Genomic DNA, 27,639 nt, shown 5'->3' with positions numbered 1-27,639 from the left:
AGATAAATGCTGTTCTTTTGAACTTTCTATTCATCAAGGAATCCTGAAAAAAAAGTACACAACTGTTTTCAACATTGAAAATAATCATAAATGTTTATTGAGCAGCAGATCAGCATATTAGAATGATTTCTGAAGGATCATGTGACACTGAAGACTGGAGTAACGATGCTGAAAATTCAGCTTTGCATCACAGGAATAAATTACTTTGTCAAATATATTTAAATAGTACACAGTTATTTTAAATTGTAATAATATTTCACAATATTACTGTTTTTTACTGTATTTTTAATTAAATAAATGTAGCCTTGGTGAGCAGACGGAACTTCTTTTAAAAACATTAAAAATCTTATTGGTTCCAAACTTTTGGACTGTACTGTATGTGTATATATATATATAGAATTGTTGTTAGTTGTAGGTAATGTACTGAGTTTAATATGGTGAAAAAGTCCTTTCCTTTTTTTTTTTTTTTTTTTTTTTTAAACAGTAATATTGTTTTCCTGTAATTTTGTCTTCAGATTTTGGCATGAAATATGACCCCTTTCATGGGATTTGCCCAAGAAGATTTATAGACTCTACAGAAATTCATTCTACTAGTGTTTCATGAATGAGGCTCATGGATTCTGTCTTACAGAAGCCATTACAGTGAAGCACAAACTCACTTTAAAAGTACTGACAATATCCCAACAATATCTCAAACCCTACAGGTTTTTCTTTTTAGCTCTATTACATTTAGTGCACCTACAGTATGAAGACAGTGTACTTCCTTTAATAAATTTCACCTCATGGATCATGTATCAATATAAAACTCAAACAATAAATCACCAGATACAGTATATACACAAATAACACATTATAAAAAGACTCATTCAGGAACCAACTATGCATTGTACTTATTTCTTTACTTTTCGTATGATCGTTGTATCTCAGACAAGGGAGAACACAACTTAGAGACTTCCTTTTGCGAGACAACATCAGCAATTCCTGAGGCCATCGATGACGCTTGTTCTAGTAGCGGAAGTCGGCTCATTCAGACGAGCAGTGAATGTGAGGCTCAAGCAAAATGGAAATGAAACCAAAAATGTTTGAGTTTGTTACGTCCAATTTGTTAACCTCTTTTGTATGTGAATCTTTCTTCTGGGGCGCGCGCTAAACCAAACAACAAATGCAAAGCTTACACCACCTGAAGCAGTTCTCGGTAGAAGAGCTCAAGATTTCAAGTAGAAACCTGACAGTTTGTTTGGTGCCGTCTACTTTTGATTCACACAAGGTGACAAGTTGACTGTCCACATAAGGTGCTAAAAGAGCCAAAAAAAAGAGAGACAAAAACCAGAAAATCTTCTTTTAAGATACCATGTCCAACCCTCCGACGTCTTTGCTGCCGATGTTGTTTCGCTTTCGATTCCCACATAAGTGAATGAAAGGCATATGTTTTATCCGAAGAGGTCCTTAAAATCGTTGTTGACTGACGCACTTTGCTTCATCATCCCAGTGTTCATTGTGGAAGAGGCCACAGGTTGCGAGAAGTTCTGAGGGTTGAAGAATGGGTTTGCTTGCATTCCAAAACCACCTTGAACTCCGGTCATGGCCATCGGAGTAGCCTGTATGGGTGCAGTCTGGGAAGGTTGGCCTGTACCAAACTGACTGAGCCACGGAGCAGGTGCAGTGGTTCCTTGAGCCGGTTTAGGGGCCATTTGGTTCAGGCTGACTTTGGGTTTACTAGAAGTGAAGAGGGAGTCTAGGGCGGACATGTCTGGGGGTTTGCCGGATTGGTTTTGGTTCTGGTTTTGGGTGAGGGCACTGAAATTTGGAGCGCTGGTTGTGGTGGCCATCCCTCCATAGAGGCCAGGAGTGGCGGGTCTCATGCCCATTCCCATACTTCCCGTTTGGAATCCCATGGGTGAATTGAAGCCGTTGCTGACGCCCATGGTGCCCATTCCACCCATGGTGGGTGCTGCTGGGAAGGTAGAGGAAATGGTGCCACCCTGCATGGGCATCGTCCTGGTCCCAGAGGTTAAAGCGAGGTTGTTCAGTGATGTCATGTTGTTCAGAAGACTGCTGGTCAGATCTTTTGCCTGAACAATAAAAATATTCTTCAGTTACAGCACGTACATCCCAAATCAAAATGGACCCTTTTCACAGACTGTGATGACACATTTCAACAGTTAACATTGTAAATCTAGTTGTCATTTTTTATTTACATTTATAACATGAAACTTTGTGTTATATTACCTAGGCAAGTGGTTCCCAACCCTGGTCCTGTAATAACCGAACACTGTGCATTTATGAGGTTTCTCTTATCTGAAACATCATCTGAGCTCTTGAAATCTTTACTAACGAGCTGATGAGTTGAATCAGGTGTGTTTGATTAGGGAGACATCTAAACTGTGCAGTGCTGGGATTTTCCTGCGTTCACGCCACCTCCTATTTACTGGAATCAATTGGTACAGCGGCCACGTGGTACACCTGGGAGCTTTCAAAAAACTCCCACCTTACAAGCTGTAATTACGAGCTCTATGAGGATGTGAACACTTTTTACAAGCTAGAATCTAGAAGTACAAGCACGTTACGAGGTGACGTGAATGCACCTTTACTCCAGGACCAGGACTGGGAACAACTGACCTAGGCCTTAAATTACATGACCTTGTTAACACTGCTGTGATGGTGTTTCAGCTGAGGAAATGATACTATATTTGAAGAAAAAAAAATTCTCTCTTCTGACTGATGTTTCAGTGGCCTTGCTTCCTGAAGTACTTTTCATTTTCTTCATTAGGATTTAACAATAAAAAAAAACAACCAACATCTAAGCTAGCACTAAGTTAAAACACATCATGAACTTTGATTTGAACAAAACAATATTTGAAAATCAGAAGAGAAAAGGTTATGTACTATTCTTACAAAGAAGAAAGGAAAATTAAATAAATCAAATAAAATATTAAAAGAGTTAGTTCACCCAAAAATGAAAATAATGTAATTTATTACTCACCCTCATGCCGTTCCACACCCGTAAGACCTTACATATTTAAATCAGTTCATGTGAGTACAGTGGTTCAATATTAAAATTATAAAGCGACGAGAATATTTTTGGTGTGCCAAAAAAACTAAATGGCCGATTTCAAAACACTGATTCATGAATCATGATTCAACACAAAAGATTCATAACGCTCCGAAGCTTCCTGAAGCAGTGTTTTGAAATCGGCCATCACTATAGAAGTCGTTATTTTGTTTTTTTTGGTGCACCAAAAACATTCTCGTCACTTCATAATATTAATATTGAACCACTGTACTCTCATGAACAGATTTAAATAAGTTTTTAGTACATTAATGGATCTTAAGAGAGGAAATGTCATTGCTCGCTATGGAGGCCTCACCGAGTCATCGGATTTCAACAAAAATATCTTAATTTGCGTTCCGAAGATTAACGAAGGCCTTACGGGTGTGGAACGGCATGAGGGTGAGTAATAAATGACATTTTCATTTTTGGGTGAACTAACTCTGTAAGGTACAATATTTAGATACAGACAGGGCTTAGACTAAGCCAGGATATGGCCTAAGTTCAATTAGGGCATTTAAGTAGCTCTTATAAACGTGCCTTAGAAAAAGTATCACTGGTGTGTACATTAAGAAAAAACAATGGCATTGACATATTTTAAGATATGTCTGTACAAGTTGCTTTCAATTAAAACAGTTCAAACATGCATTTTAGTCTGCGACTAGCTTAAGAATTGTCTGTGAAACCAGGGGTTAAAGTTTATTGGAAAACAATCAAATATAAAAGTAGTTTCAGTGTACAGAGACTGGCCAGGGCTAGACAATAAGGACTGCCCTTATTAAGGGCTGGGGTAGGCGTGCAACAAGAGAGTTGATGGATATGTCAGGCCAGTGCTGCATCGTCATGAATTTTTATCATGTGCACGTGTTTTTAAGCCTTGCCCATTCAAGCACACGACTTGAAAGAGAATTCAACTTGGTACTCGAGCGCTGTGTGAGAAGTTTTGTGTGTGCAACACACATCCCAGAAAGCTGTGTCTTAAAGGGACAGCAGCCTAATATACCAGCTGTTATCAGTTTTTAACAGGGCTTAAAAACGAAAAAAAAAATTCAATCGTTCCACTCCGAGCAGAATCGGTATTTTAACGTTTCTGTTCCAGCGTTCCTTCCTATTATAAACGTTCCGAAACCGGTTTGATAAGAAAAAATAACGGTTAATAACGTTTTTTTTTATTTATTTTATTTTTTTCTGCATGTAGCCTACTTATTATTATTATTATTATTAATACGTACTGCATTTTATTTATTAAAAAACAAAGATAGTGTATTTGCCGTCGTAGGCCTACAATTATCTTTTATAACAAGATTCTGTCCAAATGTAAACCTATTAAACGAAAGGAAAAACAATGGTTTATAAATTAAAGTATTTTTTCAAGATGTTTTAATGTTTAAAATGTTGCTGGTTTAATGTTTAATGTTGCTGGTTATACATACCGACGCTATTCCTGAGAGGAAAAAAGTTGCATAGGCCGCATTTTATTATATTACATTATTAGCCTACACCTTTGTTTATAATGTTTGTAAACATAAATTATGAACAAAACTGCCCTATATTATTTATGTACTCCACAACAAAACCTCTAAAATTAACAGTTGGACTATTCAGGCTAGGCTATATAAACGTCAAGCAAAAACAAATTAACAAAAAAAAAAATTATATTTACTTTTTTAACGCCATTCCAGCTTCTATTGCTATATTCAAGGCGAGAAACAGGTTTATTTATTGGAAATAAAACTAAATATGATGCAAAACGAATTAATTTAAAGTGAATGTAGCCTACCTTTCTCATTCGGCATGAATCCAACTGTTTTCATTTTCGAGACGAATGCTAAACTATTATTTATTAGATGAGCTTTGTACTTCACTCACATTATCGATGTAAAACATCATTCTTCACATATAACAGCACAGTCAGGCGGTGGTCACGGGTGCTAAACGGCAGATTATATTACAGAACTGAATTGATATATTCAATTTTAATATTCAACAGCTGCGATATCAAGTAAGCAATGCAAAAAATAGTGTGCGCGCACATGAGGCGCCGGCGCGAGCACTGGATTTGTTTTCCTTCTATAAGACAGTAAACTGTAGGTCTACTGTGTAATTAATGGTCATACAGGTAAAAGCAAGACATAATTCATACATTTACAAAAGACACAAATAACGAAAACAAGCAGAATGTCTGTTTCCTTTTCTAGATCTTTGGAGTGCGCCACAAATAACCACTTTCGCTTTGTTAATCTGTAGACCTAATTATTTAAGTGAAATATTTCGCGTAGCCTATAGGCTTAAATATTCCCTTTTATTTTAAGTGTGTTATATAGGCAGGCCTATATAGTTTTCTCCGTTCACAGAAGCGCTGCGGATCGTGATGTGACATTGAAAATTGTACTTGCTGGTACAACAAGCTGCATATCCCTTGACATTAATTTTTACTTAATGTAGGCCTAATACTTGACGGTTGGTGACATATATCATTGGAAAAACTAATGCCAGCATTGCCATTGTGACTTACCTAACCAATGATGACTTGACAGCTGAGCCTGAGCGCGTCAGCGCGGGTATCTCAGTGTAGAGCATGAGCGCAGGCATTTCACACACTTTGGATGCGTCAGCATCACGTTTGCACAGGCTGTACTATTTGAATTCGTGATTGGTTGACTGCCAAATCAAAATATTAAACGGAACGATAAAATAACGTTATTAACCGGTTAATGGGCATTTCAAATGACCGTTTCTGTTCAGAATGATTAAATTTGATTTCGTTTCCGTTTCTGGTTACGTTCCGGTCAAAATTTCGTTCGTTTCCGGTTTTCGTTTCGTTCCTTAAACCGGTTCAGAGCCCTGGTTTTTAATGTTAATCAAACGACAAAGGGCAAAGAAAAAAAATCATTCACTGTTCTTGTCTGAATCATTTTTGTATCTTTGTTAAGGATTGATCCATATTTAATTTATACAGTGAAGAATACGCAGTGTTATTTTACATTTGACTACTTTTTTATTTCTAAACCTGAAAACTACTCTTAGACCTACCTGTATAACCTGAAAAGCACTGTTTATTTCATTTGTATGTTTGCTCTATTGTATTTATTTGTGCTATTGCTTTCCTGTTTATCACAGTAAAGCTGCTTTGAACCGAACTGTATTGTATACAGCGCTATATAAATAAAGTTCACTTGACTAGACTTGACAATGACAACTATGGTAAATGGCAGCTATTGTGAATATCAGATATGGTACCTTTTACTGTAGAAGTTACTGCAATTTTACTGCAAAAACAGATTCCATTATGTGAAAGTGACAACAGGTTTCCCATAGTGACCCTCTTCAGCGTATATGTTACCTGAGTTGTTGTTGTGGCTGGTTTGATGCTCTGTGGAGCCAATGGCTGCTGGCTTCTTAGTTTAGCAGCCTGTTCCTGTTCTTTAGCCAAACGCTGCTTTTCTTCCAGGGTGAGAGATACCTGAACATACGAAAAACAGCAGTTAGTACAGTTATAACCACTTAAACCCCCTAAGAAAAACACACAGTTAAGCAAAACCAATGCATTCCCAAAATATTATGAATGGTAACTCACTCGTGAAGGTTGTGAAACAGTTGATGAGGAACCATTCTGGTTACCATTCACACCTGCACTTCCTGAACTGCCACCAAAGATCTCATCAATCTATCAGAAAGCAAAGAGAAACACCCAATTGCAGTTAATTTCACAGTGTGGCCACAATTAAAAGCTGTGAGTTGGTTGCTGGATGTGCAACAGGTGTATTTACTTACATCTCTGACTTTTGTGGCTGGGCTGGGTGTGTTTTTAGTCTCCTCTGATTGGTTCAGCTGATTTGTAATGTTTAAACTCCTGGAAAAGACACAGTACTCATTACTCATAAGTCAACTGTTTGTTTGGATAATGTTGCACTCATGTCAAATTCAAATTACTATATTTATTTTAAACATCCATCACATGGTTCCTGGCCAGAAAAAGCTGCAGAATAACCTTCTTGCAACATCAAAATCAGAATTCTTTTATTAATCAAACAGCCTTTTAAGAAGGAATGAACAAAGTGAATCAAGATTTAATTGAAATGACACCTCTGCTGCTCCTGCATGATGTGCAGCTGCTCTAATTTGGTCTTATGTTCCGCCTCCATGCGACTCAACATGTCCTTGATCACAGCCATGAAAGAGTTAAACTGAAACACCAGAGACAAAAAACAGTTTATAAAAGTATATTTGTGTGCGTGTACACACAATCTGTGCAAATGATCTGAAGTGACACTGAATTGAGTTTATATTCAGTGGCTGAACAAGAAAACCTCTAAGTTTCTGTGTAAGAGTGAGTGTGTGTTGTCAACCTGGTTAAGGTTCAGGTTGTTATCAATACTAAGTGACACCAGATGAGGTAAACTCTTTCCAGCCAGGTGCTCTTTTGGGATGCCCAGTTTCTTATGGGTGAAAGTGCACTTGTAGATGCCTGAAGAAAACAAAAAATTAGCACATAAGTTTTTATATGTTACAAATTCAATTTCAAATAATGAATAATTCAAGAAGGAAAAAAATGCAGAGGAGCTGTAACGACTACTATATAATGATGCTTTTAATGTTCTTTTGAAGCTTGAAAGCCTCAGTCAGGCACAAAAAAAGTGAAGAAAAAAAGGAAAGTAAAAGAAAATTGAATTACCCAGAATGCCCATGAGCACTGCTGGTTCCCTGGATGGAATTTGTTGCAGGAATGGTAAAATTTCATCAATGACGAACCATTTATCCAGGTATTCCAGAATCTTGCCTAGGCACACCAAAGAGTTCACCCTCACCTGAAAGAGGACAACCAGAGGAAACTAAACTCCTTTTAGAAAAACAAACCTCATAGCTACTCTCCGAAATCTTTCGGTGACATAGTAAATTCACTTGTTACTAGAGTCATAATAACACAAACCGCTAGCGAGGATGTCTGTAAACAGGCAGACTTGATACGAGGGATAAGTGCGTTTTTCATAGATGGGTACTCAATCAGATTGGCAAACGTGGGAATGATATTCAGACAAAGTTCCTGTTTAGGAAAAAAACAAAAACACATGTTATATTTTCAAATACCTAAATTCAAAACCTACACTGATGCATCACAATACATTGTCCGGACAACGAAACTTCAATAGACTAGTACAAATACTTATCACTTATATATATCCAAACAAGTTTATGGTGTGGTCACCTGTATTTGAATAGAGGGGGCCTCCACCGCTCTGTACACCATAGGCAGAACACTGTTCTTGATGTCTTCAGGAGGAGTTTTGGTCAAAAGCAAGTCCATCTTTTGTAGAAATATCAGCAGAATCTGGATATATGAAAGAAATAATATGATTCCTAAAAGCCATCCCATGCAATTGTAACACTGGAGAAAAAAGCTAAACAAAATAAAACAAATAGCCTGCTAAACAAAGAAAAAAAAAAAAAAAAAAGCTAAGCATAAAAACAAAACAAAACAAAAAAGTTAAACAAAACAAAAAGCTAAATGAAAAAAAAAAGATGCTTAAGTAATGTATGGACATTATTTGGACACATATTATACTACTGATATCAAATTATATAATTATTAATTATCAGTATATCACATCACATACTGATATCAAATTACTCTAAAAATAGTAATGTAGAACCATTCATTATCTGTAAAGCTGCTTTGAAACTATGTATTGTGAAGAGCACTATACAAATAAATAACAATTGAATGCTAAACAAAACAAAACAAAAAACAAAACAAAAAACAAAAAACAAAAAACAAAAAAACAAAACAAACAAAAAACAAAACAAAACAAAACAAAACAAAACAAAACAAAACAAAACAAAAAACAAAACATATGAAAACCATATTAAAAGATCAGTGGAAACTGTGGAAAAACAAGTGCAGACAAAGTACCTTAAATAAAAAATATGAACTTGTCATAATACAAGTATTATGATGAAATAAACTTCCACAAAGACAAATGTTCAAACCTCACTCACCATGTTGCTGGCCTGATAGCATGAAAGAGAGAAAGTAATTACAAACTTGAACCTAATGGTTTACACAGACACGTAGCAGCCATTGCAAGTCCACAGGACTGCAAGAGCACACACCAAGTGTGCCATTTAGGACAGGGCCAGAGAGGTTAACCGAGTCTGTGGGGAAAAATTCTAATCAGATTTGCATCAGTAATGTATGTGTGTGTACCTGTACGGGTTCCTGCTGTTTAAAAACTGGGGTGAGGTCTGGGAGAACAAGGCGGACGTATTCCTCCTTAGTGCATTCCTCAGCGATGAGCAGCACATTCGGAAGGACGAATGGAACCATGTCAGGATTCACAAACTCAGACGCGAGCGCCGGGAGGATTCTGTATATCACCACTCTCTGAAGACAGAAAAACAGAAGCCAGTTAGGTACACATAAAAAACTTGAACATTTAATAATTTGTGAGACACAACCTGCCAAATTGCCTAGCGTATTGATTTGACATCGTTACCCTCCACAGTTGGCTTTTAGTCGCATTTTTACAGGTCTTCATTTCAAACCCTGTCATTATGAAATTGCACAGAACATCTTGTGTGTGTAAAAGCAAACTGTTTCATTACGTTATGACAATATAGTATAGTAGAGTTCAACTAAAGTTGTATTAGTTGGCAAAATGGCAATGTTATTAGCGTTATACAAATTGTATTTGGAATAATAAAAAGTACGTTTGATTAAGTGGAAATAATGAAACAGTGGAAATCACAACAAGTCAGCCATGTCAGGCTTATTAACAGTCCCAAGCTTTACATATCGATACTTATCCCAGGAGTGTTGCACGTGGTGCGAAGCCAGGATGTCGGAGGTTTTTTTTTAATTTATTTTTTTGACAAATGAGAAGGCGTGATTCTCATGATTTCATTCACCGTGACCCTGTCCAAAGACTGTCCTCTCTGACCCTGCCCCCCACCCCCCTCATCAGATCTATGCGAATCTCATAGGTGACCTATTTTGATCTCAAAAAGGTGAATTCTCACCTAAAGGGGGAATTTGCATCTATGCATTGCAGATTTCCGTGATGTGGAAAATGCGTACAGAATCGCGGAATAAATTCATAAAAACGGAATTTACTGTATAGCATGGAATGTCACAGAATTTGGCTAGTTTTGGAAGAATAAATCTGGGCTGTACAATTAATCAAATCATGATAGGAACTAGCGTTTGTGAATATAAACCACAATTAATTAAGTCAATTAATCAGACATACTTTTTGTTTATTCCAGTTTAATTAAACTATTAAAACAGAATGCAGAAAAAATCAAATGGAAAACATGAGATTTCATAGGACCCTGCATTTTATGTGGCTATTTTCTAGCTGAAAGTCTTTGAGCAAATGCTGCTCGTTCTTACCTTGGGCAACTTGGGCAGAACTTTCGGGAGGCCTTTGTAAAACTGAGACTTCTGCAAGTTGTCCCGCTGGAAAAGCGAGTCAAAGTACTGAAGTGTCATCGCTCCTACATCATCGAAAAAGGGAATCTGAACACACACATACACTGAAACGTCACTCTCAGTCATGGTCATACAACATCATGTGTGGTAATTCTTATTCAATCAGTATTGAGATATTAAAAAAATAATAATAGAAAGTTGAAGAAAACCAGCAAGGAGGGAAAACTCTGACCTTTGTCATCTGATCTGCATCCGGACGCACGTTGGAGGTGACGCTGAGCAACATCTTCACATGTTCCCGTACCTCCTCTGGGATCTGACTCAACACTCCTGGACTCAGATGGCTCAGCTACACATGAGAAAGAGGAACATAATGAGATTCTCATGTTTTAGGATTGCCACAATTATATAATTAGGGTACAATAAAAACCGAAGTATCACAAAAACACTACTGTTCACATGCCTTGTTTCTCAATGCAAGAGCTGAATGTTGGGTCCCACTTTATATTAAGTGGCCTTAACTACTATGTACTTACATTTAAATTAATCATTTGATACAATGCACTTATTGTGTACATACATGTTTTTACATTGTACTTATATTTTAAAAACATCTGCATGTAATTACATCTGTAATTCATTTCTGTTATTACATTTATAATTACACTGTTGACCCATCCCTTACACCTTACCCCCACCCTTAAACCTACTCATACCACCAAAGCTTTCCCTAACCTTACCCATATCCCACCTCAATAGCAGCACAAGTGTTTTGCAATTCAATATGAACCCAATAAGTACATTGTACTTATTTTTTTATGTAAGTACATAGTAGTTAAAGGATTAGTCCACTTTTCCTGATAATTTACTCACCCCCATGTCATCCAAGATGTCCATGTCTTTCTTTCTTCAGTCGAAAAGAAATTTAAGTTTTTGATGAAAACATTGCAGGATTATTCTCCTTATAGTAGACTTGAATGGGCACCAAACAGTTGAAAGTCAAAATTAGTTTCACTGCAGCTTCAAATTGTTCAACATGATCCCAGATGATAAATAAGGGTCTTATCTAGTGAAATCAGTGCTCATTTTCTGAAATTTTTTTAAAATTATATAAGTTTTAACCTTAAATGCTCATCTTGAACTAGCTCTCTTCTTCTTCTTCTATATTAGAATATACTATTGAACTAGGAAATTGCATATAAAAATTAGTTCAAACTTTGGCCTGTGGAGGGCAGTATTACGCTTAGCAGCATCTACACTGCTGGAATTCAAATAGAGTAGAAGAAGAGCGCTAGTTCAAGATGAGCATTTCTGTTTAAAACTTATATAATTTTCAATTTTTTTCAGAAAATGAGCGATGGTTTCACTAGATAAGACCCTTATCTCTCATCTGGGATCGTTTTGAACAATTTGAAGCTGCAGTGAAACTAATTTTGACGCTCAACCGTTTGGTGCCCATTCAAGTCTACTATAAGGAGAATAATCCTGGAATGTTTTCATCAAAAACTTTAATTTCTTTTCGACTGAAGAATGAAAGACATGGACATCTTGGATGACATGGGGGTGAGTAAATTATCAGGAAAAGTTCATTTAAAAGTGAACTAATCCTTTAAGGCCACTTAATATAAAGTGGGACTGATGTTGTAACTATTCTGTTGTGGTTTTAAAGGGGTCCTATAATTTTTGTTACATTTTCAACTTTCTTTAGTGTGTAATGTTGCTGTTTGAGCATGAAAATGTCTGCAAAGTTACGAAGCCCACTCCAAAGGGAGCTATTCTTTATATCAGTAAGAACTGTTTCTGAACTCCCTGAAACGCATTGTTTGTACTCTTGAGTTTGCTTCCAGGAACCTACAAGTCACAATATCACTCATTTAAATAATTCCCACCCAAGGCATACTCACATATTAAAAGGGGGCAAGACCTGGTTGAGTTGCGTTAGTAATGTGTTGTTGCCATGTCCAAGAGACGCTGTTTTTCCCACCCGAATCTAAAACCCATTTTTCGTCCTTCCTAAGGCGGGTGGACTTAGGAAACAGTGGTCAAAATATATTTTTATCATTATTCCTCAGCAGTATACAACCACATCCTTTTGTTGTGTGCTCACCATTTCGATGTAGTTCGATGCAGGTCAGATGTTATGAATGAAAAAGTTATAACATTACATTTAAAATGTATGAGAGGTATAAATAAAGTATTACCACTGTGAAACGTCCTGCACAAGTCGTGCATGCGAAGGCGATTAGGGTTGATCAGCTTGATCTTCTTTCTGTCATTATTGGACTCTGATACAGCAAAACTGATGCCATAGTTAGTGTAGTTAGTGTTTACAGAGCCTCTCCGGAGTTAGCGTAGTTATAGTGTTTAGAGTGGCAAAGGATCCCTCCGGTTATGATAAGGGGCATTACATTTCCAAAGCACACTCTGAGCGATAGACCAGTAACAAAACACTATGGCCGGCTGAGTCTGACCAATCAGAGCAGACTGCTCTTTTTGGAAGGCGGATTTTAAAAGGAACCTAAACTAAAACAGAGCATTCAGGGAGAAAACAGTTGCTGCAACAACGTAAACTACTGATTTTTTTATTTTGTTTTTAACATTAAATGATGCAAATGTATTCTAGTAGATCCCATTAAAAAAAAAAAAAAATAAATAAAAAAAAATTAACCGAGCATAATATAATCGCATAATATAAATGAACATACTAGGACCCCTTTAACCATTTAAAGTTTAACTATATATATTATTGTTGTTTTTGTTTACTGATTTCATTAGTAATTATTAATTAAAAGTTGATAATTAATTCTTACATGTTCAATTTTTAAACATTATTAATAATACTATACTATACTAGTGTTGTCAAAAGTACCGACCACGATACCAACTCAGTACTGAAATATGACGCTTTGAGCACTGTTGAGCAGATTCGTAAACACCTCTGATTGGCATTTCTGTTCACGCACTCATCAGATATGTCTATGATGTTTTAGGACAAAATGGGAAGGTAACATGCTTTAAAACATGAAGTTAATTCCAAAGGTGTGCAGAAGGTATCGGCTCCTCACCTGGTCCAGTTGTCGGCTGAAGCTCTTGAATATGTCCTGCTTGTTGACCTGAAAGACGGGCTTGCCTTCATTAAACACGGCATGGATCAACACGCCCAGTGAGTACATGTCAGAGGACACGTCACAGCTGACGGATAGGATGTACTCAGGAGCGACATATTCTGGGTTCGGGAGGCAGAGAAGCGGTAGATTGGGGTCCCACTCTTTACACACATACTTGGGCTAAAAGGCAGAAACACACAGTAACTTACAAAGTTTCAACTAGGATAAAAGTCAGGACAACAGGACATCAACAACAAGAGATAGCAGACAATGATCTCTGGGACTTTACAGACAGTAATTCCAGTTCCTAACCTCAGCATCCGACGAGTTGCTAGAGGAGATACTGAAGTCAAAGCCCATGATCTTCCAGGCTCCGCTCTTATTCAAGATGATGTTCTCGGTACACAAGTTACCATGAACCATCTTAACCCCACTGTGGAGGAACGACAAACCCTCTGAGACCTGAGAGAGAAAACAGAGAGAGACAAAGAAAGCGATATCTCATTAGCTACAAATCTAACACTATTTTTTTGCACTGCATTTATTTCTTGCTGATTTTTATTTTAAAAAGTATTATTACTTTAAAAACAAAATATTTTAAATTATTATTTAGTAAAATTATTATTATTTAAACAATGTTTAATTTTATATGATATATTTTTGATATTTATTATAATTTTTATTCATTTAAAAATGCGTTTCCGCAAAAATCAGTATTGTATCTGGGGCCGTATTCACAAAACATCTTAAGGCTAAAAGTAGCTCCTAACTTGCCGATTTAGGAGAAACTCTTAAAAATAATGGGCGTGTCAGTCCTAATTTTAGGAGTCCTAAATTTTTGCTCTAAGAGTATTTCACAAAGAATTTTAGCGCTAAAACTAACTCGTAAATCTGTGAAACGTTAGGAGTAGTCAAGAGGACTCCTAAGTCACTAAGACCAAATCACAAACAATGCTAATCCACCCAAAGACACTGTACACCATTGAGGGAATAGCGATAGAGCCTTAGGTGCTCAACTTTTTCTATTTTTTGCTATACATTTTGATTTATAGATTTGAATCTATGATGAGACGCCAAAAACAAATCTTTAACAAATAAATAAATATTGTCCGATTACATGTGGCAGTGGTTTTCATGAGTTCATTTATTTGGTGTACTGTCCAAGGGGATCGAGGGCTCTGAGCTTGAAATTTAGCCAAAACCCAAAGTTCTCCCCATATCCCCAGCCGGAGGGATGCAGAAAACTGTTGAAGTAACTATAGGCGAGTCGGCTCTCATCTGTGTATATACTGTATATTCCTCCTCTCGAGCTGATTCGAGCTGTTTGAAAGTGTTCCTCCCAAACTTTGTTTATAAAACATAATTTGTCACTTGCATTTTGCATTCTCTTGAGATGCAGACATCCAAGAGGTGGTCCACAATTAACTGTATACTAGTTTAATTAGTGACACTTTGAATATGGCAACATTTTTATAAAAAAAAAAAAAACATGACACCTTATTCTACAGTATTTCTATGATTAAATTGCTGACTCCTCCCCTATCAGCCGATCACTGTGTGTATACTCCATGGCAACGAGGTCAACCCCGCCCTTACTCTTAGCTTAAGACTTCAGTCTATTCCTTAGTAAAAGTTTGTCTCAGCAGCTTTGTGAATAGGTTTTAAGAGAAAACTCTTAGCTAAGAACTTTTACTGCTATTTAGGAGAACTCTTAGTGGTAAGATAAAAATGTTTTGTGAATACGGCCCCTGGTCAGTATTGAAAAGTAATTTATTAATTCTGCGCAAAATGCGAACTTTTATTCTGTCTGTTTTCTCCCTTTCTCCAAACCGCGACAAAAGCCAGTCTCCCTTTTCTGCAGAATGCGATATATCCACTCAACCAATGACAACACACCATTCTACACACTGTAAACAGTAATGGCGGCGCTCTAAATACACCCGGTATCCTAGTTTTCCTTATCTACTTTGTACTTTGTGATCAACAAAAAAAATTAATAATTTTGACAGCATTGATGAACCTGTGGTGGTTTCTGCAGTGGGGAAGAAACGCAAGTCATCGAAATGTAATCATTTACGTGAGGAGATTAAGAAGATGAAGCACTCGATTCGGAAGGAGGAAAAATGCCGGCTGTTGCTTGTTCCACGACAGCATCAAACTTCTGTCACAGTCCCGAAAGCTGAATCATGAACATTTTTAAAAGCCGTTTTTAATACTAATGTACACAGAAAATGTGTTTATTTTAACCATGCAGTGGTGCCAGATTCTCTGTTTGTCATTACCGATTAAAGAGTCATAATTAATTTATAACATTAACAAGATGACTCGTTGAATTCATTTTGGGAGCGACAACTAAATGTATTTTTAGTCAAATGCCAAGATTAGTATTGGCAAAAATCAGAGGCTGTCAAAAAAACCGTCATGGATTTATAGCATTTTGGGAAAAAAATGATCCGTTTTTATAATAAACCTTTGAAAATCAAAATATAGATTTGAATTTTTAAAGTTTTTATAACAAAAAATGCTATGTGAAAGTTTGAAACAGAAAAAAGTGGTTTTCATCTTGCCGCTTTCTTGGTAATTTTACTCAAATTAATCAAAATGGATTTATAGCGTTTTGGAACCAAATTCATTTGTATATTTAATTTAATTTTATTATTTAAAATAAAATGAATGATTATTTTCATTATTACAATAAAATTTCTTATATTTGAATAAATCTGGTTCAATATAAGTTTCTCTCTAATGACATTATTGATTACCACAAAATATTTGTAAATAAATCATAAACCTTGTCTCTCGAGAAGCAAAAATAGCAGTTGCAACAATGAAAGTAAACAGCCAATCAAAAGGGTAAATCTTATAATTTTGAATTTCTGAATTATTTAGCAAAAATATATAATCTGTAATTTCTAATTTTTTCCTTTTCATTTTGGGCTGAAATATAGATAAATTGAAATATAAATAAAGCTGGGAGCACACGGTTACGATTTTTGCAATTGTATCTACCTTTTTTATGTGTATAAGAAACCATCTCACCTGCAGTAAGCCGTATTTTGTCTCTACATCATAGAGTTTGTATTCTTTGATGTCTGTGGGAACAGGACTAGGGAGGTTGTCCCACTGGCCGAGCACGTTCGCTAGACTGGCGAACACGGGCTCTGTGCAGAACGCCAGACAGTCTCTAGAAATAAAGAGACAAAAACATCCAGTGAGAACAGCAATGACAGACAGATAAAAGCAAAGTAGGAATGAGATACCTCATACCACTAGACCGAAATCTAAAGTAGCATCACATGCATAGAGCTGAAGGATATTTTGATTTTAAAAATAATTTATGCAGTACAAAAACTTTAAATTTAAAATAAATTCAGAGTATCAAGCTGTTAGTATAGCAACATACTAACGTCAGACTACTGGAATGAACTGCAAAGTGGGAATTAAGACAGAATGTGTTACCAACAGGTTCTACTTTATTTGCACATGCTTTCTTGCTATAAAGGAACTACGCAAAAGTCCTGTGCGCTTGGTCCATGAGATGTGGATGCGTGACCAATTAAAGCATTTCAAATCAGTCACTTTTGAGGTTCCATAACAGTTAATCCTGTTAACATCAAGAACAATAACTATACCAATGACAGCAATCGTACCAACGAACGATAACGTGCTGTAGTTATGTTGTCTATGATCTCTTTGAAGTGGAGTGGATTCGGATTGGCTGTCAATAATTTTATCGTTCATCAGCCAGAAAAAAAAAAAAAAAAACGTACGAAAACTATTCCGTTGATATCGTTTCTCTGTGTCACTATTGTTATAGCTGTGGACTTTGCTATTCTCATTGAATTAAGAACGACAACTATATTAGTGTCCACACCAGTGTTGGGCATGTTACTTTAAAAAAGTAATTAGTTATAGTTACTAGTTACTTCTCACAAATAGTAACTGAGTTAGTAACTGAGTTACATCATTATAAAAGTAACTAATTACCAGGAAAAGTAATCAAGTAATCAAGAAAAGTAACTATTGCGTTACTATAAAAAAAAAAAATCAAATATGTCAATTAACTTGGATGTCCCAGATATTAAATATAAGCCTAAAAATAAATAAATTTTTGTTTAAGTAGGCCTGTGTTATGTTTTAAATTCATCTATTTGATTATAAAAAGTGAACAGCATGAGTAAGAATACATCATAAGATGCGCAAAATATCGGGAGACATGGAGTGAGTCAGGCATGATTTTGACCACTTCATTATGTTTTGTTTTGTAGAAAGCCTTTCTTTAAAGTGAATTTCGTTTTGTAAAAATTGTATCTAAATTTTAATCAATGTTTCATCATCCAATTGCCTGGATTTAATAAATAAGAAGCAAATATAGCAGAAAATATAATCATGACATGGCCTATATTACGTAAACGCTCATTATTATGGTTTATTCTCTCCAGTATTTAAGAAATCAAATTAATATAGGCTAAATGTGATTAGTCAACTAATGAACAACTACTTAAATGAACAACTACTATTCAACTAGAAAAAACTTCTTTCACATATTTTCAATCAAGCACAAAGGTTATTCTGATTCACTTGCATGCTTCACTTAACCGCACTTCAGTGAGCTCAATTATAGTAACGCGGCATTTTTTTTGTCAGTAACGGTAGTGGCGTTGTAACGGGGGAAAAAGCAATTTGTTTGATTACTCATTACTGAAAAAAGTAACGCCGTTAGTAATGCCGTTTATTTATAACACCGTTATTCCCATCACTGGTCCACACCATTGTGCTGCAGCTCAATTATAGTAACGCGCCATTTTTTTTTGTCAGTAACGGTAGCGGCGTTGTAACGGGGGAAAAAGCAATTCGTTTGATTACTCGTTACTGAAAAAAATAACGCTGTTAGTAATGCCGTTTATTTATAACACCGTTATTCCCATCACTGGTCCACACCAATGTGCTGCAGCTCAATTATAGTAACGCAGCATTTTTTTTGTCAGTAACGGTAGTGGCGTTGTAACGGGGGAAAAAGCAATTCGTTTGATTACTCGTTACTGAAAAAAGTAAGGCCGTTAGTAATGCCGTTTATTTATAACACCGTTATTTCCATCATTGGTCCACACCAATGTGCTGCAGCTCAATTATAGTAACGCAGCATTTTTTTTGTCAGTAACGGTAGTGGCGTTGTAACGGGGGAAAAGCTATTTGTTTGATTACTCGTTACTGAAAAAAGTAAGGCCGTTAGTAATGCCGTTTATTTATAACACCGTTATTTCCATCATTGGTCCACACCAATGTGCTGCAGCTCAATTATAGTAACGCAGCATTTTTTTTGTCAGTAACGGTAGTGGCGTTGTAACGGGGGGAAAAGCTATTTGTTTGATTACTCGTTACTGAAAAAAGTAACGCCGTTAGTAATGCCGTTTATTTATAACACCGTTATTCCCATCACTGGTCCACACCAATGTGCTGCAGCTCAATTATAGTAACACAGCATTTTTTTTTTGTCAGTAACGGTAGCGGCGTTGTAACGGGGGAAAAAGCAATTAGTTTGATTACTCGTTACTGAAAAAAGTAACGCCGTTAGTAATGCCGTTTATTTATAACACCGTTATTCCCATCACTGGTCCACACCAATGTGCTGCAGCTCAATTATAGTAACGCAGCATTTTTTTTGTCAGTAACGGTAGCGGCGTTGTAACGGGGGGAAAAGCAATTCGTTTGATTACTCGTTACTGAAAAAAGTAACGCCGTTAGTAATGCCGTTTATTTATAACACCGTTATTCCCATCACTGGTCCACACCAATGTGCTGCAGCTCAATTATAGTAACACAGCTTTTTTTTTTGTCAGTAACGGTAACGGCGTTGTAACGGGGGAAAAAGCAATTAGTTTGATTACTCGTTACTGAAAAAAGTAACGCCGTTAGTAATGCCGTTTATTTATAACACCGTTATTCCCAGCACTGGTCCACACCAATGTGCTGCAGCTCAATTATAGTAACGCTGCATTTTTTTTTTGGTCAGTAACGGTAGCGGCGTTGTAACGGGGGAAAAGCAATTCGTTTGATTACTCGTTACTGAAAAAAGTAACGCCGTTAGTAATGCCGTTTATTTATAACACCGTTATTTCCATCACTGGTCCACACCAATGTGCTGCAGCTCAATTATAGTAACACTGCATTTTTTTTTGTCAGTAACGGTAGCGGCGTTGTAACGGGGGGAAAAGCAATTCGTTTGATTACTCGTTACTGAAAAAAGTAACGCCGTTAGTAATGCCGTTTATTTATAACACCGTTATTCCCATCACTGGTCCACACCAATGTGCTGCAGCTCAATTATAGTAACACAGCATTTTTTTTTTTTTTGTCAGTAACGGTAGCAGCGTTGTAACGGGGGAAAAAGCAATTTGTTTGATTACTTGTTACTGAAAAAAGTAACGCTGTTAGTAATGCCGTTTATTTATAACACCGTTATTCCCATCACTGGTCCACACCAATGTGCTGCAGTTTTGTTGTCTGTTTCTTTAAATGCTCTTTAAAGCAGGATGAATTCTGATTGGCTGTCAATGCTTTTATCATTGATCAGCTGGAAAAATCATTCAGAATGTGATTCCAACAATATCTATAGTTATACTTGTGGTGTGGATCCTGCTATACTTTTAAATTTAGAAAGATTTTTAAAACAAAATGTTTAGCATTATAGTTATTGTCCTTGGTGTGAATGAGCCTTTAGAACGATTATTAAAAGTTCATAGTTATCATCCTTGGTGTGAATGGGCCTTTACACCTCGTCAACACCAAGCTTGGCTATTGTCACGTCACAACAGCTTGCTGCAGTTAACATTCCAAATCCATTTATCCTGTCAGGAGTAGCGCAAATGTGTGTGTATCTCTATGCATCCCAACCAATGTAGATAGTATCAATCATTATTTGCTTTTGACGTGACATGTTTTTAGTCCCTACCCAGCCACAACCCTGAAACAAGTGTTTTCCATGAGAGGGATTGTATCAGTCACTGACATTATTTTGAATAATGCTAAAATTGGTTTAATTTATTCATTTGAATAATGAATAAATCCTTTTAGTCGTGAGTGTGAGACAGCAGTGTTCTTGCAGAAAGAGCCCATCCACACACTCTTCTAAATTGCTAAATAGCCTTGTCGCATCTAGAGTGGACAGACAAACTGCTTTTCAATGAATCTCATCAGATCATGTTTAGTTAAGATAAGGTGTTAGAAGTTATTCGCCTGTGTAGACAGCAGGACTACAGCTTGAGTCTTACATCTAAGAGATCCATGTATTATTCAGGAGAGATTTTTCCACAGGATGAACTGCTGCTTTTGAACTCAAGCATCCACACAGACACATATTGATTTTAGAAGCACAAGAGACAAATCTTAAAATAAAGAAAAAGCTCTGAAGTGTTTTATCAAGAGTAGGTTCTTTGCTCCTATAGCTTCAGGTCAGTTTTATTTCATAAATCAAAGCAAAAATAATAAAAAAAATGAAGTCCATTTTCATTGCAGTAGTCATAACAAGTAGTGATAAGCTGACCTAAATGGCATCATAAGCATATTTGTCTAAGCTGCCCAGAATGTTGTCTATATAGGCAGATTTTGAGACGCAGCCTATGTTGTAGCATGTGCTAATGCGTGTTCATATTGTGGTCACCTGGACTCCTCCAGCGGATGCTGAACCGTGAGGAGGCGCGGATGTCGTAACCGGGTCAGCTGTTGAACTCCTTTCTTCAGTGAGTCAATAATCTGATCCTTCTCAAACTTCTGATAGCGATCAATGATCTTCTTATCGAACACAAAAACTGCCACTTCCTGTGGGAAACAGAAAGCAAATTTAGTCCATGTTAATATTTAAATGTATATTTTATTTACAATATTATTTATATATTCAACAAATTATTTATTAAAAATGTCTGTACACTCAAAAGACGGTTAAAATATTTAAATGTATATATCTGCACATTCAACAAATAATAAAATTAATATTTATCTAGTAATAATTACATTTATTGGTAACACTTTACAATAAGGTTGATCAGTTAATTAGTTAATGTATTAACTAACATGAACAAACCACAGGCAATACATTTGTTACTGTATTTACTAATAGGGCTGGACGATTATGGCCTAAAATCAAAACCTCGATTAATTGAACATTTTACCTCGATTACGATTAATGAACGATTATTTTTTTATTATTATTATTTTTTTTATTTATTTTTTTTGCCCTCATAGTTCACTTACAAGGTTTGTACTGTAAATATGATCGACTATTAAAGATGGGATATTTTTTTCCTATTGGAAGAGCGATTTGACATCATAGTTCACTATCAGCAGCTATTTTATTTATGTTCGTAACATTTCTTACAGATTTCTGCTCGTTATAAATCATAAGAAGATAAATTAGCGCATTACCAGAGTGATTGCGTGTGTGAGTTAGTCATACCGTCTCTCTATTGATTGTGAATCTGTGGGTTGTAAACAGTTCCTTAAAAAGTAGAAAAATATATGCTATAATAAGTTTTGAGTTTCTAAGCTACTTAACTGGACAGCGCTGACAACTAGTTTCTGTGTTCCTCTCTGTGCGCGCGATCTTCATATTTTGCGCAGCTACTGTTTGTATGAGTGTTTGTGCCACAATGCAGCTGCGCGAGCGCGGTAGCTCGATATAATAATACACATCCGACCGTCTAATCGCTTGAATGTCCAAACCATAAAACAAATACAACTGTCACGGTTTAGTGAAGACCCAAGGCTCACCGCTCGCGCGCCATCACTATGTGTTGAACCGCCGTTCACCTCCGTGTTTTGCCTTTATGCCACTGACTGGACGGGGCAGAGTCATGTGGATTCACACGCGGCATATGTTTTAAGGGGAAAGTGTTAACAGGATTAAATAACCGAAATAACCGACATGGGAAAATTACGTCGGTTAGAGGTTCTGAATTTCGGTTTCGATTACTTTTCGATTAATCGTCCAGCCCTATTTACTAATCTTCATTAACGTTAGTAAATGAAAATACAGTTCATTGTTTGTTCATGTTAGTTCACAGTGTATTAACTAATGTTAACAAGATTTTAATAATGTGTTAGTTAGTGTTGAAATTAACATTAACAAAAATTAATAAATGCTGTAGAAGTGCAGTTCATTATTAGTTCATGCTAACTAATGAACCTTATTGTAAAGTGTTACACATTTATTTATGAATATATCAACCTATTCCAAATGAAGCTTCCAAGACTATTGCAAAGCATTCACAATTGCAAACAAAAATCAATTTTACATTATCCATCTACATTATTTTATCACAGTGACAAACAGAATTCCCTACAGCAATGTTAAAACATTGTTTAAAAAAAGTTTTAAAAGCAAAAAACATGTATGTTATCTACAAACATACGATTGTGGCAATGTGAGGAAGCAAGCAACAAGTGTGTAAAGTCACGACAGTTGCATCATTAGATTGTGCACTGAAACTAAAACACTTTGGACTTCCTCTTTCACTGTAAACAACTTTCCAACAGCTAGCATGATCATGTCATATTATGAGTAATATACAAGACAAGACTTGACAGAGTTAAAGTTACTATAATAAATAACTGGCGCACCTGTTTGGTGGATTTTTTGGTGCCATTGTAGATCCTCCAGCTCATTCCTGGACCTCCGCTGGCGATATGTCGGCCCACCTCAAACTCCCGCGTGACAGGGTTGCCCATGATGGCGCTGGTCATGTCAGCCGTCACCTTAGTGACGGTGCTCTTTAGTTTATTGAGCATGGACTCCATGATTTTACTGGCTGTCCACCTGCAACAGGAAGCATCTTATGTGTTATTTCATCATCGTTTTCATGCTTCCTGTTGGTCAAATAGTATACACAGCGAATGTGATGAGTTCAGAGTTCAGGGTAAATAACACTGGATGAGTTATTTAGTTTAACAGTCAGTGTTCAGGCCAGGGTTTGTTCAAATGACTAAAATATTTGTACAAAGCAGAACATTTTGGACCCCACTGACTTTTATCATATGCAAAAATAACTTTTTTTCTGAATATCTTCTTTTTCTTTCTGCATAATAAAGAAATTCAAACAGATTTGGAACAAGCGAGTAAATAAAAGAATTATCATTTTTGGGTCAAATGACCCTTTTAAAATCAAATCTCAATCTGTGTCTCAAACTGTGTTTGACTTGTTTACAAACTGATGAACTGTCCAGAGGTCATCTTTGATTGAACAGCCGAGCAGAAGTCTTAACAGGCTTTATTCTGGAAAAAATAACACAAAAGGCTTGGTTTCACAGACAGGGCTTAGGCTAAACCAGGATTACGCTTTATTTTAATTAAGGTATTTAAGTAGCTTTTATAAACATACCCTATAAAATACATTACCGGTGTGCATCTTGAGACAAAACAATGGCTCTGACATTTTTTAAGATATGTACGTGCAAGTTACTTTCAGTTAAAACATCTCAAACATGCATTTTAGTCTAGGATTAGCTTAAGCCTTGTCTGTGAAACCGGGGGTAAATGTTCAATCTGAGAATGACTCAAAGGAACAGCCGACCTTAGACAGGGTAAATTTAATAACACAGACTAGTAGGCTGCTGTGTGGAAAGCAATAAAATGACAAAAATGGATGTAAATACATCTGAAAATCTGTCAAAGCAAATTTTCAGCAGGGTCTGAATGTTGCAGGCTCAAAATAAATGATGTATTCATGCGGACAGCATCTCAAAGAGTTTGCAGGAGGATAGATATAAGAAATGCACTGTTCTGTCAGCTGCAGACATTACATAGTCTCTTGTAATGGCTGCTTCCAGAGTGTGATGTAGCTGGCTGGATTTTGAGCAGATATCACAAAACAAACAGAAGAGTAAAACAAAAATTCAGTCAAAGTTTCTGACCACAATAAGAAAAACAAACTGGCATCTAGGGCTGTACAATTAATCGAATTTGTAATCGTGATTACAATTACGGATGCCACAATTATGTAATTGTTCAATGGCGCAATTACAAAAAAACGTCTACTCATATTATTCTGTGCTTAAGATGTTTTTTACTTTCTACAGGTTATCTTAACCTGGGGAGTTTTTTCCCAATTATTTTAATTTTAATTTTAGTATAAAATTATAATACCATGCATATTTTTACTTTTTTTAGTTAAAGAAGAAACCAAACCAATGTCTATTTGACATTTGAGGTTTAATGCTGTAGAAAAGCAATAAAAGTTTTTCAGGAAGAGTGTTTTCAGATGGTTTGATATAACAATATGGCATGCAGTCGCTTCAAACAATGGCATAAAGCTATTCAAAACATCATTCAATGTAAATTGTGATAATAGTAACTAATGATCTCAATAGTAATTTCAAGGGAATAATCGACAATTATGATTTTTGCCATAATCGTGCAGCCCTACTGGCATCTGTTATTATTAGTTATAAGTTTGTTACTTATACAACCCTACATTAAAAAACATTTGCCATGATGCTAAACCAACTACAAAATATGTAAAATTTTAATTTCTTGAAATAATATAAATATAAATGTCATGGCAACAGTTCTCATTTTTGTTTAAAGGTCCCATTTTTCGTGTTTTTTTGAAGCTTTGATTGTGTTTATAGTGTGCAATATAACATGTGTTCATGTTTCGCGTGTAAAAAAAAAACAGTACTTTTCACATAATTTAATTGTCTGTATACCGCTGTTTCCACTGTCATAAAAACAGGCTGATGACTTCCTTGTTCTATGAAGTCCCTCCTTCAGAAATACGTAACGAGAATGCCAGCGGTTCCTGTGTTGTGATTCGACAGCTCTGAGCGCACCGTGCCCGGAAAAGTCACGCCTCTTACCATAACGTGGAGATGCACGCGCTCAGTGTTATTGTAAACATGTCTTTAATTTTACCCTATCAATTTGAGCCGGAATCAGACCCGGTGATTGGACTGCGGGATGAAAATAACAGCGTTTCGACGACATGGCGACAAACACACTCTACAAACGCAACTCTTGTGTATTCCTGTGGGCGGAGGTTACTCAAAAAACTGTTTTAGTGACGTCATTAAAGAAGGAAGTAGAGGGATGTAGTCCAAACTGACCGTTCGATGTAGGCGACTTCTGTTAAATAAAATATCTCGCTTGGCATTGAACTTTGAGCTTTAAAATTTTACAGATTTTATTTATACTCTAACAACAACATTACACACTAACTAAAGTTTGAAACATGGGATCACGAAGAACGGGACCTTTAAGTTGAAGTGCTAAATTAACTAAAATGTAATAACATTTATATATTTAAAAATAATATTAAAAGACAAAAAAATTGCTAAAACCTTAACTAAAATGAAAATAGAAAAATAAAATTGAAAATATTAACAAAAACTATAAAAGTATATTTAATCATAAATTAGTTAGAGTGAGAAAACATCAAGTAAACATCTAAATGTCATAATAGAATAATTGTTTTATTAGTAGAATTTTACAATTGTTGTCATTATATTGATTTATTATTCAGAATATTATCATTATTGATTTCTGTGTCTTTTTATTATTATCAAATGCTTGAAAAAGAGCAATCAGAATATTAAATAAAGAAGAATATTGTGAGCATACCAATTTACTGTATTTAAAATTACATACTTTAAAGTTTAAACATATGGTAGAATTTAAGACTGCACAAATAATTTATAAAGCAAAAAATAAACAGCTGCCTGAAAACATACAACAACTGTTCACAGATAGAGAGGGGGGTTATAATTTGAGATAGCAGAAAGCTCGAACAAAGCTCAAAAATATGTGTATTTCAATTTGTGGGGTGATTTTGTGGAATAGTTTGAATAATTCTATCAAAGAAAGTCTAAATATCTTGCAATTTAAAAAAAAAGGTATAAGAGATTTATTTTTGATAAGTACAGAAGTGGGGAGGGAGAGAGATAATTTAATGCTGCTTGAATTTTGTTTTGGTTTGTTCTTTCTTATATTAACAGCTAGATATGGCAGGATGGAAATTGCAGTAGCATTTTTATATTAGTCAAATGGTATGTATGATATATCTGGTTTAATTGTGATTTGGATTTGTTAAGTACTGGGGTAGGATTTAATAAGCCTAGGGCTTCTACATATCCCTTTTCGAACGGGTTGAGTATTATTATGTTGAAATTTTGTCTTGTTTATTATGTTATTGTTTTTTTTTTTCTCAATATATATTTTGTGCTATTTTTGTCTTTTTCTTTTAATAACTCGAGTTCGAAATAAAGACTAATACTACTATTAAGAACAGTAACAATTGTCATCGTCATATCATAACAATAACACAATACGCCAGTCCAACAGCCTTTCAGTCCAGATTAAGTGCCATTATTAATTTCTGTGTTTGTTAAACAGAAGTTACACAGTGTTATCATAAGGAAAGGTGTGGCGTATTCAACATGTTTAATGAATGAGAACCTGACAGGTTGAGACTCAATGAAATAAGTTAACAAGACTCCATTCATTAGTGACGGAATAAACTAACGTTTACCATCAAAATTCAGCTAACTTCTGACACCAAACAAATCACAAGAACGTACATAAATGTAACTTGTATTATACATACCAAAAATGCTGCCAAAGTAGGCAGCTCAGGTTTAAAGACACAGAAAGAGACGTTTAACTATCAACGTGAATATTTTTGTTTCTTAAGAAAGCAAAACCTCAAAGCATTACTTGGGTATGAATTATATGTGAGAAACCAAATAAATTATTATCGTCACAATGTAAACATACAATAAAACCCGACAGCAGTTGAGCTAACACGCTAATGCTAATGGAGTGAAGCGTCACTGCACAGAACTGATCAATAACCGCAGAATATGGTCTCAGGATCAGAATCCAGCTCATAAACACGAAGACTTCAGTCTTACCTTTACCTTAGAGGAGCTGACAGTGAGACTAAGTGATTAAAATCAGGATTCAGACAGTAACAAAACCGTCAGCAGTGGTGGCGGCTAACAGCCTCCATGACACTTCATCAAAACACCTGAGAGATTCCGCGATGTGAAGCCGGAGGAAACACTCA

The 27,639-nt window shown here is 35.9% G+C and overlaps 1 protein-coding gene across 3 annotated transcripts; it reads right to left on the bottom strand.

Annotated features, from left to right (window-relative positions):
* Window positions 1–750: 750 nt before the first annotated feature.
* scyl2 (SCY1 like pseudokinase 2) lies at window positions 751–27,639 on the bottom strand. 3 transcript variants are annotated; one of them, XM_048155255.1, is made up of 19 exons: window positions 27,485–27,639; window positions 23,201–23,396; window positions 21,246–21,403; window positions 16,625–16,769; window positions 13,898–14,047; window positions 13,544–13,765; window positions 10,711–10,827; window positions 10,440–10,565; window positions 9,255–9,431; window positions 9,047–9,058; window positions 8,256–8,378; window positions 7,980–8,093; window positions 7,725–7,857; window positions 7,399–7,517; window positions 7,136–7,236; window positions 6,824–6,902; window positions 6,627–6,716; window positions 6,393–6,512; window positions 751–2,072 (listed from the first exon to the last, which is right to left on the bottom strand). In XM_048155255.1, exons 2-19 carry the CDS (start codon window positions 23,375–23,377, stop codon window positions 1,431–1,433), a joined length of 2,805 nt encoding a protein of 934 aa, XP_048011212.1. In that variant the 5' UTR covers window positions 23,378–23,396; window positions 27,485–27,639; the 3' UTR covers window positions 751–1,430. The 3 variants fall into 3 exon arrangements, with proteins under 3 accessions (XP_048011212.1, XP_048011213.1, XP_048011214.1); XM_048155256.1 differs by having other exon boundaries at window positions 27,491–27,631; XM_048155257.1 differs by lacking the exon at window positions 9,047–9,058.

Source organism: Megalobrama amblycephala, linkage group LG14 (genome assembly GCF_018812025.1).
Source record: "Megalobrama amblycephala isolate DHTTF-2021 linkage group LG14, ASM1881202v1, whole genome shotgun sequence".
Lineage (NCBI taxonomy): Eukaryota > Metazoa > Chordata > Actinopteri > Cypriniformes > Xenocyprididae > Megalobrama > Megalobrama amblycephala.
This window is presented reverse-complemented; position numbering and strand designations above follow the sequence as displayed.

What these genes read in the sequence shown, in the direction of transcription:
- scyl2 (XM_048155255.1), bottom strand. Translation starts at nt 23,377, where the DNA reads ATGGAGTCCATGCTCAATAAACTAAAGAGCACCGTCACTAAGGTGACG. An exon ending in GCAACTCGTCGGATGCTGAG is followed by an intron (nt 13,766 to 13,897) that starts GTTAGGAACTGG and finishes TCTGCCTTTTAG; the next exon opens with CCCAAGTATGTGTGTAAAGA. An exon ending in CTGTTTCACAACCTTCACGA is followed by an intron (nt 6,513 to 6,626) that starts GTGAGTTACCAT and finishes TCGTATGTTCAG; the next exon opens with GTATCTCTCACCCTGGAAGA.